The sequence below is a fragment of the Pholcus phalangioides genome, unplaced genomic scaffold (assembly GCF_987345545.1).
Source record: "Pholcus phalangioides strain wild (caught in Gottingen) unplaced genomic scaffold, Ppha-v1.0 ptg000024l_1, whole genome shotgun sequence".
In the NCBI taxonomy this organism is placed as follows: Eukaryota; Metazoa; Arthropoda; class Arachnida; order Araneae; family Pholcidae; genus Pholcus; species Pholcus phalangioides.
Window position 1 is genome coordinate 29332946 of NW_028301616.1, and position 13280 is coordinate 29346225.

General features: G+C 36.4%; 1 protein-coding gene across 1 annotated transcript in view; it reads right to left on the reverse strand.

The window, feature by feature from the left end:
• spen (spen family transcriptional repressor split ends) overlaps nucleotides 1–13280 on the reverse strand; it is a 170149-nt gene that overhangs the window by 99396 nt on the left and 57473 nt on the right. Inside the window, exon 2 of the mRNA XM_089251300.1 lies at nucleotides 5906–6211. Coding sequence (XP_089107426.1) covers nucleotides 5906–6211 — 306 coding nt within the window. The remainder of the gene's footprint in view (nucleotides 1–5905; nucleotides 6212–13280) is intronic.

A 13280-nucleotide genomic window follows, 5' to 3' on the forward strand; every position in this document is an offset into this window, starting at 1 on the left:
TGAATTGGGTCTATGAATAAAAAATTTTCTGATTTCATTAGTGTCGTTTTTTTTTTTATAAAGGGTTATAGTGTCCTACAGAAATCGAAGAAACATTTCTTTGGACTACTTTTTCGAGAACAAAATTATGCTTCGCATCTACAAAATTCGACTGGTGACTGAATTGGTTTTCAATTTGTCAAGCCCTGCAGAATTTTTTTTCCCGAGTTTCTCGCACAATAGCGTGAACTTGGCGAATCGTAAAGAGGTTGGTGGATGAGAAATAGTGGATTCTCGCTATGAAATGTAAACGCATATCTCGTTGAAACGGAAATGGCTAAACAAAATTGGTGGCTCAAAATGGCGAGTTGAACTAGTATGGTTTTATCCCAAAAACGTTTTTGAGGCGTCACGCAACTAATCTCACGACATAACGAGATGTCTTTTTTTTTTTCTTAGGTTGTCGGTATGCAGCGTATTCTACAAAAATAATGAAGACTCATTGAGACTACAACATATTCCATTACTGTTTTTTCAAAAACGTTATAAGTGGGATGGAATGTACTACTTAATAAACTCAATCACTAAAACTTGCGTTCCCCGTATAATACGACTTATTCTCTTTCGTGGTGCCAGCTTTTACTAATCCTCGTATTTCCCCGAATAAAGCGTTTTACCACTTACAACTTTTTTCATGATGGTCTTTTTTGAAAAAATTATATAAGCGGGAAACACTATATAGGATTAAGAAATGAATAAACCTGCCACACCATTTGATATTTTACATTACGGATACCTATTATGTTATTGCAATGTTCCAGAAAACTTTTCTAATATAAGAACATGTGAATATTTCTGTCAATACTTGCTATGGAATGGAAAACTGCATTATTTTTTTAAATTCGTAATTGGTAATAGTGCTCGGAGAAGATAGAACAGAAATCTTGTTTTTTTTCCATGAAATGTGTGTCTGAACAATTTTCCTCACTTATGCATGTTCTCGAAACTTCAGTCGTTTTTTCAAGTGGTTATGTGTATTTAATGTGACAACCAACGAAGCGATTTACATGGTGTGCGACTGCTTCCTTCGCAAAAACATCCAGATGTCAATGATCTTATCTTCCGCTTCTTTCCTTATTATCAATCCTATTTCAGTTTTCGGCGAAAAACATTTACTTAAACAGGTTTGGTATGTCCCGTGCCATCAATGTTGAAGAAAACTACAATCGCTGTTTCCGTCTCGTATTTAAATTATACCTGTCTGCATTAGCGAAAATGTTTTGAACGGGACTGGAATGGACTAATTCATTTGGTTCAGTTTTTCCTTTACTGAATTTTGTGATGACCTAACTTCCTCAATCATGCAAGTGCCATCAAGTTTATGTATCATCCTATATCTTTACAAAAAAAAAATTCATCATTAACGCCTACTTTTTTGATTGAGCTAAACCTGAATAATTATCGTAATTACATAAATATTTATCCTCCTTTAAAGATTTCGTTTAGAAAAAGGAAATGGAGGGTTGAATCATTTGATTTCGAGCGAACAAGAATGAATCCACATCCAATCACCGCTCATAAGTCGCCAAAGCTGACTTACAAATCGAATTCACATTTTTTTTTAATATCTGAAAGAAAGATTCTGTGGTTGGCACGGAACGACAATATAAAAATATAGTTGTAATAATTGCTGAGCTCCAAACTTTCCGCGCCAAAAGACTTCGACTTTTTTTTAAGTCGGTAGCACCGTTTAAACATGCAGCAGGAAAGGGGTGCTCATACGGTAACTCTGACATGCGCTTGAACTCAAACTATCGTAATATTAATTTCAAAATGGAACTTGATTTGATAGGTTTGTGGATGAAAACCGTTACAATACTTTGGGTAACTTGATGAGCATCGCAAGACTCGATGTTGCAATACATCGTTAATGATGCCTGGTCTTGATGAAGTTCACGGAAGACTGGAAAATGAAACCCTAACTTTACTCAAATCGATGTGTGCAAAACGGACCTTCATAATTGAATGAAAAAATGCCAAGACGAAACGGTTCAGTGACGTTAAAACAAAATGAGAGAAATGAGTTTGTTTCAATATCACACAACTACAATTGCGTCACTAGATGAGATATGAAGAAATAGTGTGTGTGTGTGTGTGTTGCGCACGCTCACTATCATAAAAAATTCACGAGCCTCCTTTCCCTTAACTTTACCACGTTTCCTTCTTTCCTTATTCTCAATGCCACACACATTATTGCCACGCACACACCAAATGCAATCCATCTCTGAAAGCACATTTTCGAGGAATGACGTCTGACGAGAGACTTGATCTTACACTGGCAGGCATCCAAACGTAGAAAGAACTCCAAGGGGGCTTTTGCGTGAGCCTGTTAAGAAATAAAAAAGCCAAAAAGCTGTGTACATACACACACAAACTCACGACACTGCACAGAGTTTGCGCGAGCGCGCGCATCAATGCGTGTTTGCGTTTGCCTCCCTCCATCTCGAACGGAAATAGATTCTAATAATAAACAAAACAAAAAAATCTTTCGTTCCACAACAACGGAAGGCAGTTTTGTGCCATCCTCCATAAAAATCACTAGAAGCTATTGCATTAACATTATTTCTTGCTTCTCCCCCTCCCCCCCCTCGCGCCCGATATTTCAGGACGTCATTTGTACCCCGCACAAAGCTGTTGCAAGTCATGTGAAGAAAGAGCCGTCAAGATTACGCCGCAGCAGTTGCTCGGGCAGATCTCGAAAGAGAAAGCATTTGTTGAGCGAGCATCACATCACCTAATAGTTAAATGGAACATGAACGGAACTGAATTTAACGACGGGATTACACTATAAAAGTTCAAAACATTTTTTTTTACAAAACTTGAAAAATACAACCTGTATTATCATAATAGGAAACCGAGCTTGACTAATTTTCCAGTTAGAAACATTGATGCTTAGTAAATAGAAAATATATGAACTCCTCCCCGAAAACAAATACCGCCACTTTGGTTCATCGGAATGGACATGGCTGAAAGTCCGGCCTTGAATGCCTTCTGCTGTGATATCATTACCGCACAAGTTTACAGGTAGGCCTATACCAAGGGATTTCTAAGTAAAGGTCACCGCCTGAGTGTACCGTCTTGCAAGAGCCCTGCACCAGGCACAAAAGCCATGCTTCAAGTCCATCTAGCATCACCTTCCCAGTGCGAACCCTACCATAGAAACAGTCAAACTACGTGTTCAGGGTTGATTGTTCTTAAGAGAAATAACCAGTACAATCCTACATATACGGAATTAATAAGGACTTATGACCATATTCATTAACGATATGGATTGATCGCAAATACATGATACATAATTGTATAGTAAAGACTATAGCTTCGACCGAAAATTTGAACTGTCAGAACTTTTATGACTTCAGGCAGAGGCAATCGAGAGAAAATACCAAAATTCTAATTCTAAGAAAATAAGGAAAGACAGAAAATACCACTATACCTAAAAACTGCTCAATAAAGATTCACATATATACCAGTCGATTTCCAAGAGAAAAAATTACAACAAAATTCAAACCCAGCTTATGGGAAGATTTCTCTTCTTCTTTCGGATACCTCATCTGAAAATCCGACTAACCAAAAAAAGCCAAGTTTAATAATTACATATTTGGCTCAAATTGGCTAAGCGGATCAGGAGCCAAAAATTACTAGGACATGTGAAAAAAAAAAATCACCGCACTCTTGTATTATCCTTCCCACAATTTAGAAATCTTACAGATGTAGTTAAAATTAAAGAAAATTTATTAACACAGTGTACAAAATACTTATGGATCGACCTGTTACGTGAAACTCATAAGCGTTATTTTCCTGAAAGATATTTTTTTTATCAGTGATTTCTTTCCCAAAGTGATCGAAAAACTTAACATTGAAATAAATATATTCAGATGGCATTTTTTTACTTTAGCAGCTGTACTTATGTGTATTGTTCTCTTCCACTATAAAACAACTTTCTGCATGATTTTCCTGAAAAAATTGTTGTTCAACTAATCTGGGGTAAAACATCACATATAAAACGATAAAAAACATTAATAAATAAAAATTTCATCACTTACAATCTCCACAGTCCAGGTTAATAGATAATCCAAACAGCTATTGGTGTAGCAGTAATGTGTATATATATATATATATATATATATTGCAATACATATATAATAATGATGCAAAATAAATTATAAAAAACTGAAGAAAATCAGAAAAAATAAATTAAAAAATAATGATAAAAACAACCAACTCGGCAGAGTTCCTGTATAATCCTTCGAGATATTCCACAAAAACAAACACGGTATAATCCAGAGGTGGTAATCCAGCAAATGGTAATCCACAGCGATAATATCCGATATTATTAATCCCATGCGTGTACTCCAAAATGCTGTGCGTACTTTAGTAATCCCAAGAGGCGCACGCACCGACAAAAATCTATGTATTCACTCTTGTTGTACTGTTCACAACACAATAAACACAACACCATGGTACATAACATATCGCAAGTGTATATTCCTAGGATTATTATTCAGACATTGTGTACGACTCTCTACGAAATATTCCAATATTCCCGTGTTTCTTAATCCTCAAAGAGATATTTTTAGTGTGTGTTTTCGCTGAGGTTGTAGAAATAGATCTGAAAAGGCTATTAGATAATAAACACAAGTGACTGGAGAAAAATAAACAATATAAAATAATAAATCAAAATCACTTCAAGCATGCAATAAAATGGGAAAAATAAAAAATTAAAATCAACACAAAATGAAATCAAAGCAGAACAGATGAAATGTAATTTTGTTTGATCAACAATACTCTCAACAATTTTGTTGAGGGTATTGTTAGACAAAACACTTAAAACAACAGCAGTCTTTCTTCTAATTAGGGTGATTATTCTGAAAGAAATTTAGGATAACGTTGGAGTCATGCTGACTGCGAGTTCATTCAACACAACAAAAATCGTGAACATTTTTCGTCCACGATTTTGTTAATCCTTCTGCATTTAATATTATATTAAATACAAAAGTTAAGCATATTAGGGCATTGAGACCTTAAATCTTCAAGAAAGTACTTTTAACAAAAATTATCATGATCAGTGCGGTAGCGATAACCCGATAGAAATTACACACACTAAAACCCTATATGAGCTACACCTGTGCGTATTGAAAAACTCTAGGGAAAATTCTACGGCGTATTGATTCTCAAACGTTCATTCACGGAGTATATGATTCGTCAGGGGATGCCCGAGATATCTTGGGTGCGAAATAAAACTTTATAGTAATAGGGCTGTAATCCCCAACCAGTGTGCCATAGCTTTCAAGGGTGCACCGGAAGCTAATTATTTTCCTCAATGCTGCCACAAACGAATCTCTGAGAATCAGGCTTTCTTCCCCTATATCACGTGTTTCAGTTCCTAAACTTAGAACACTTTGGACGTATACGATTTAAAAAGAAAAAAATCTGGGCGAAACCTTTGTACTGCATTCCCCACCTTACATCAAAACGTGGAAATGAATGACTTAACATTAGAAGAATGATGAGAAATATATATTCAGAACTCAGTCGATTACGAAATAATAATCGTTGAAGGCCTACGCAGATTAAATTTGTAGAGATGACGTGTGTGGACACGTGACTAGCTAATTTTCCATTTGTTATTCCTCAACTGTAATTCCCTTTCAAATTTTGACAAACAATATTGATTTCAAATATGAACGTATACGACGAGTACTGCTAAAGCAGCGCGTCCGATTCACAGCGCCCTTACTCAGGAAATATTTTTAATAACGTTTTTAGGAGTAGAAAGAGCGGGAAAAAGACATGAACATAAAAACACATAAAATCTTCAATATTGTGGTTAGGTTTTTTTTAAACCCTCGTTTCGATGGAAACTTACCCGTAACGTGCGTTACGGCCGGCTGTGTAGGGCGCTGGCGGGGGCGGCGGAACGGGGCTGCGCCCCACGAGGGCGTCCTCCCTCTCGTGAATGAAGATGGCCGAGGACGCTGTGCTCGATGCCGGCGGCTCGTAATAGTCTGTCTTCAGTGTCCGCTCGTCGATTTTGTTGTCTGCATTGTGGGCCTTGGCCGCGCTCTTGATGTCTATGAAGGCTACTGTGGCACAGGCCCCGCCCGCCCCTCCTCCTCCGCCACCTTCTTCGTCCTTTTTTGGCAGAATCTTGACGCTCTGCACTTTCCCATACCTGCAATTGAAAAACGACGACGCAAAAAATTTAGTCAACATTCCAAAACTCTCTTCATTCACATACACGACAGATTCAAACAATATTACCCAAATACGTGTTGGTAGCAATAAAATCCATTAGATGAAGGAAGACACGAATAAGATCACAAATGACGGTAAAACCACACAAATTACCCGATTCCATCACTACCGATAGTGTGTATCATCTACATAAAATGCCACGTACTTCGGCGCGCACGTACTCACAAAAAACCACTACGTATTTCCTTTCCGTTGGTATATAGAGATGGGGTTTGTTTTCCAGCGAACTCAACAACAATTTTCGAAGTCGATCTTTGCCACAATAAGATTTTTTTTCCCAGTGAAGAAATATTTCTACATCTGAAAAAACGGGAAATACAATCGAACAAACCGCTGTTAACACAGAAAGAGACAGGTGGAGAGTGAGAAAGCGAATGACGTCGATGTTATTACACACGCGGCGAAAGGCGTTAATAGCGTACGAGTGCGAAAGAAAAGCTTCCACATCATCATAGTGTTTCCAAACACTTCAGATAAAATTCTAAAATAATAATGTTGGCACTGACTTCATAAATACAACTTTTTTTTTTTTGAAATGAGCAATTTTATTCCGGCATATTTTCGTTTTTAAATTAACTGCTCGAATGCGGTACATATAATGAAAGTTAAAGTAATTTTTAGGGACATAAAAAAACGAACGACTTCACAGACATTTGTCTGAAGAGTTGTGGCTCCCATACGTTACACGTCATCCTCCACAGAAGGAAAACTCTTCTTTATTCAGTCAACCCAGACATGAAACAAACACGAGCGTTATTTCTAATTAATAACACTACAGACATTAGTGTTTGCTAACATAGCACTCACCGTCTCACAACCACAGACATTGACCATCGTGAAAGAAAGAAAAAGAAAACTGCGCGTATATATACGAATTAATATTCATCTGCATCTGAGTTTCCCAAACTTATTTGAACTATCGCTATTCTCAAAATTTATTTCTCTGCCCCACAAAAGGAATATAGGTTCTTCGAACGGGAGAGAGTGGGGGGGGGGATTTACCACCCTCCCGCCTATGCTAGTAATAATTGTATGAGGAACTAGAGCTGGATTCTGGTTCGATTCATGGTATCCGACATCATAAGTCTCTCCGATACCGTCCAACCCTTTGGGAAAGACAGCAAACCCTCCCTAGATGGGCGGTCATGTTTATCTGTATCCGCCTATGCTCTGCCCCGTGGCCACTTTGAGAAACAAGGTGCATGAACGGCGGAAACAAAGACAGGGCGAGCTTGATGAAAAACATAGAAATCTGAGAATGTATGCTTTCATGATCAAAGCGTCACGATATTTCCGAGCTAAGACGAAATTGGTCCAGTAGAAATTTTATTTCCAAACGCTTCGTTCACATCTCAGTGTCTCTAGAAAGCCAGAATCCGTTCCCGCCACCACAGAAAATGCCCATACCAGATTTGGGCGAAACGTGTTCCGAACCAATGCTATTTTGATCAGAATTATCATCTTCCAACCAAATATCTTGAGATCGTCATTCTGATGAATTCAATAACGATAAAAAGATGCAATAGTGCAAGATCGACGTGTTACACGAGTACAGCAATCGTGTTTTCCAAGAGACCAGTTCCCTGGCATTTATTTCTATGCATTAGAACGCACTCAAAATCAGAGTAATTACTGGAAGGGAGGTCGAAGGTTCTAGATAAGCTGCCACATAATCAAAACTGGTATAACACGAAGGGGTTCCAGTACATTTTTTTTCCCACATAGGGCAATATTCCTTATTTCTATTCAAGAGAAAGAACTGTTCCAAACAATCAGCATATGGAGTGTCGGGTCACGTCTAGGGCGATAACTTGTTTTTCCCTCAAAGTTCATTCGCGCCTCGCCAGGAGATCACCCATTCCATACCATATAATAGATAGTGGTGGTAGTGATAATAACAACAAGACGGGATTGTGGGCAACAGCAGCAGCAACAACCCGCGTGACCAGATAATCAGGTGGCAGGGCCTGCATGTGTTTTTCTTTTTATCACTGACCAGATGGACGGACGAAGGACCATCGAGTCGCCCTCATTTCCTGTTTTACAGCATTTCTTTTATAAACACTACACACAGAACAATGGCAAGCCTGCATAAACAGCCCACGCAGCAGCGAACTGGTTTTCATCGTAGTATTGGTAATTTCACATCTGTGGAACCTTTGGACCAATTTTCTTCTCTCTTCCCAGACAAAACCTTATTACAGAGTAAAATTACATGGTCATGACGTGGGAGAAAAGTTGCTCCAAGAAATAAAATAACAAAGGAAAAAAAGAGTGCGGTGCTCGTGACCATATTCGACGAGACTCGTTAGCTATATAAAATGTTTCGAGGGTTTCGTCACGATAATTGCAATTGCTCATCCCCACGAAGTAAAGAAAAATTTGATCAAAATGTGTCAACGATTCATTCGAAGGTCGACAAAAAATTTTAGCCCATTTATCGATTAACAAAGTGTCAGACAACTACTATTACTCATAGCAATCAATGCTTAGTGGGATGTGATATAATAGTTGCAATCTATTGAATTTGGCCCAGGCCATTACTTCTTAGAAGGTGGCGAAGTACTGGACTATACTCATGCACAAAAGTTAAGCAACTGATTGTAAAATTGATTTTAAATAATACTTCATTGTAACGGTATGATGATCTGGATAGAAATTGCTATTGGCACCCACATCGACCTCCGTATCTTCACTAGAGGTTTAGAGACGGTAGTGCACTATCGAGATGACATCCATGCACCATATGCCCACACTGTTTTATTCTGTCACGAGACCTCATGCCATGTTTGTGGACGATAATCCAAAAGTTTGTTCTGTCTGCCGACTATTACGTTCAGTCACAAACGCTCACTCAAATGGAATCGCCAAAAATTTCTTTTCGCTTGAACCCAATACAGAATATATTGGGCATCCATGTAAAGACATTCAACTGCTCTCCATGACCCTCAGTGAGCTGCTGCGAACATACTATCAAGTCTTTCGCTTAAATAGACCCCTGATACCGCAAAGCGCAATTGATAATCTTATTACTGGTATGGATCGACGTTGTCGAGCCTGTGTATCCGACATAGGTGGTCATATCCCATATTGGCCGAACTTTTTGTGGCTCAATATGATTTTTCTTTTCTACGCCAGTTATTAGATTTTAGATTTTCTTAGTAATTTCTCCAGTGAGTGGCCTTTGTATCACTATAATCTGTCTAAACTCCTGTCTAAGCAGCAGATACAATATGGGATCCTATGGATTGGCTTACTAGATTGGGAACATTTTATTTCTGAGAAGGGTGTGGCGAGAAACGTTAGTTTGGAAGTCTACTCTCGTCCATTTGTTTTCAGAAGATGGTACGTAAGATGTGTTTCAGAACAAAGAAGACATGAGAATAGCAATGAAGGGAGTGGCCAAGACATAAAACCGGAGAATATTGGTTTTCAGTGTTTGACCAAGGGGTGAGCGCTCATTAAAGACACCGCTCTAGCACAGTAGCCTAGTTCCCTTGCCATAGTAAACATTTATTCACAGTTTCCTCGGCGTAGTCAAAGTTTAACCATTTTCTAACACAAACAGGCGCACATCGCTATAGTCACCTCACTGACACTCCTAACCAAAAGTGGCAATGCCACTAAGGGAAACGAGACTCATACTTTGAGACCTACTGCTCTAGCTCAACGGTTCTCGAGCGGTGCGCCGAGGCGCTTTGAGATCTCCGTTTCGGGAATAATAACATTTTGAAACAAAGAGAAGGCAGGGTCATTCCATGTCAAATCACCCAGCCATGACACCCATAGTCTCAGATTTCAATGATTTTTTTTTATTTGTTGCATTTACCATCCTTATTAACCGTGTGAAATATTATTTGCATGTCTCTAAAACTTTTTGAGAAAAAAAAAAAAAGTTGAAATTTATCAAAAACTGATGCAGATGACTTTTCCGAGGCTTAATTTTTTAAGCGGCATTGTTTGAGAAAATAAATCATAACTTTTTCAATTTTCAATATATTCAAGTGAAATTTTCACTAAAGTGTTCACAAAAACATGCAGAATATGAATAAAAATAATTCATACACTTACATTTGAAATTTACATGCAAAAAAATTATGTAAACTTTGTTTTTGTGGAATTTTTCGTTAGAAAAAAATACAATTTTTCAAACGTATTTTTAGACCAGAGGAACAGCAGTTACCAAAGCAACTTTTATTTTAAATTTCTCCTAAATATATGAAGTAAAATACTGGAGAAAAAAAATAATGGTTTTTTGACCGTTAATATGTTTATTCTGGCTCGCAACGCAAAATTCATCGAAATAAGACTGGATCGTTCAGATTTCAAATCATTCAACTGGATACTGAAATGCAACCCATCATCCCGGATTCCAATTATTATTTTTTATTTATTGCTTCTACCATGCTTGTTGACTATGCAAAGTTTCATGTACATATCTCAAATATTTTTTGAGAAAAAAAATGTTTTCTAACCTCATGAATGACGTCTCTTAGGCTAACCCCATTCAAGCAATATTATTTGTGAAAATATATCATAAATTTGCAGACTTTCAATACATTCAAATGAAATTTCCACTAAAATGCAGATCCACTAAATGCTAAAAAATCTACATTATAATATTTAATACAGACCTATGTAGATTTTTCCCAAGAAATAATTTAAAATTGCTGATAAAAAGCCAGAATATGAGCCATCAAATTGACAGAGAATGTACTCCATAAAGTAGCCTACTCCAGGGTTAGCAAATTTTTCTTATGATAACACAATTTCCATTTGAGCTAAATATTTTATATCATTTCAGAAAATACACTTGAAATTTATAGTGTTGGAAAAAAAAATGGATCTGACTGTCATAAAAAGTGTTATGCAAAAGTGTAAAATCTGTTACCCATTACATCATTGGCCCCATCGGACATCAATATTGAGGAGTGAAGCAAGTTCTTAACATTTATCTACTGTGTGTTTAAGCATCATAGAACTTTTTTCTCAAAGTATGAAATATATCCGAAAGCATGCTTTAATCCTTTAAAATGTCATAAGAAAAAAATAACAAAAGGTTTAAGGATAGTAAACTTGTATTTTTCATGTATAAATGAAATAAATGGTTGTACAAAATTAATTCCAGGGTAAAAAATATGCCATGCCTGTAGGGACAGTGAATATAAACAACAATAAATTAGGCGAAGAAACTGAATACTGTGAAGAGATGAACAATGATAGTAATGTAAAGAAGTAACTTGGAAAAATGTCAATTATTAAAGAAGAAGCTCTTAAAGAAATAAATTCATCGCTACAGAACATAGAAGAGTCACCAATTAAACTTCATAGGGCAGCTCCACAGTGCAACTCAAACAATGCCAAAAGAAAAGTTGAATCTGCTTGTAACACTTTAAAATCAAATGTTTGTAAAGTTTTTGAAGAACAATTTCCAGAAAATGAATCTCAAAGCACACTTAATGAAGATATTAAACATAAAGCAAATATGATTATTTTAATAAAGTTAATTAGAAATAAGACTCAATTTAGCCATCACAACAAGGGGAAAACTGTAAATTTTAACTCTGGCCCCTGCTTTAAGAAAGGGGAACACGGAAAAAAATCTGAAGAGTTCAATGTCACTGAATATGCTGTGGGAAAAGCAGGAGAGGTTTTGTAAATAAAAAAGCAAAGGTGAGCCATCGTGTTTTTATTATAAAAAGAATCAAAAATTAAATTTCAACGATTTTTTTTGCAATCTAATTTTTTAATGCAAAGGTTTAAATTTTCTTTCCTAGTCATAATCTACATTTTTTTGTGAGCATTTTAGTGGAAATCTCATTTGAATGTATTGAAAATCTGCAAAGTTATGATATATTTTCACAAATAATATTGCTTGAATGGGGTTAGCCTAAGAGACGTCATTCGTGAGGTTAGAAAACATTTTTTTTCTCAAAAAATATTTGAGATATGTACATGAAACTTTGCATAGTCAACAAGCATGGTAGAAGCAATAAATAAAAAATAATAATTGGAATCCGGGATGATGGGTTGCATTTCAGTATCCAGTTGAATGATTTGAAATCGGAACGATCCAGTCTTATTTCGATGAATTTTGTGTTGCGAGCCAGAATAAACATATTAACGGTCAAAAAACCATTATTTTTTTTCTCCAGTATTTTACTTCATATATTTAGGAGAAATTTAAAATAAAAGTTGTTTTGGTAACTGCTGTGCCTCTGGTCTAAAAATACGTTTGAAAAATTGTATTTCTTCTAACGAAAAATTCCACAAAAACAAAGTTTACATAATATTTTTGCATGTAAATTTCAAATGTAATTGTATGAATTATTTTTATTCATATTCTGTATGTTTTTGTGAACACTTTAGTGAAAATTTCACTTGAATATATTGAAAATTGAAAAAGTTATGATTTATTTTCTCAAACAATGCCGCTTAAAAATTGAGCCTCGGAAAAGTCATCTGCATCAGTTTTTGGTAAATTTCAACATTTTTTTTTTTTCTCAAAAAGTTTTAGAGATATGCAAATAATATTTCACACGGTTAATAAGGATGGTAAATGCAACAAATAAAAAAAATCATTGAAATCTGAGATTATGGGTGTCATTTTGGCATTTTACCGGGTGATTTGAAATGGAATGACCCGGCAGTGATTTATATCGTAAACTTGAAGGCACCTCTAAAGTACCCCGAGTTCGGGTTATCGCCCTAGTCGTGACCCGACACTCCATATGCTGATTGTTTGGAACAGTTCTTTCTCTTGAATAGAAATAAGGAATATTGCCCTATGTGGGAAAAAAAATGTACTGGAACCCCTTCGTGTTATACCAGTTTTGATTATGTGGCAGCTTATCTAGAACCTTCGACCTCCCTTCCAGTAATTACTCTGATTTTGAGTGCGTTCTAATGCATAGAAATAAATGCCAGGGAACTGGTCTCTTGGAAAACACGATTGCTGTACTCGTGTAACACGTCGATCTTGCACT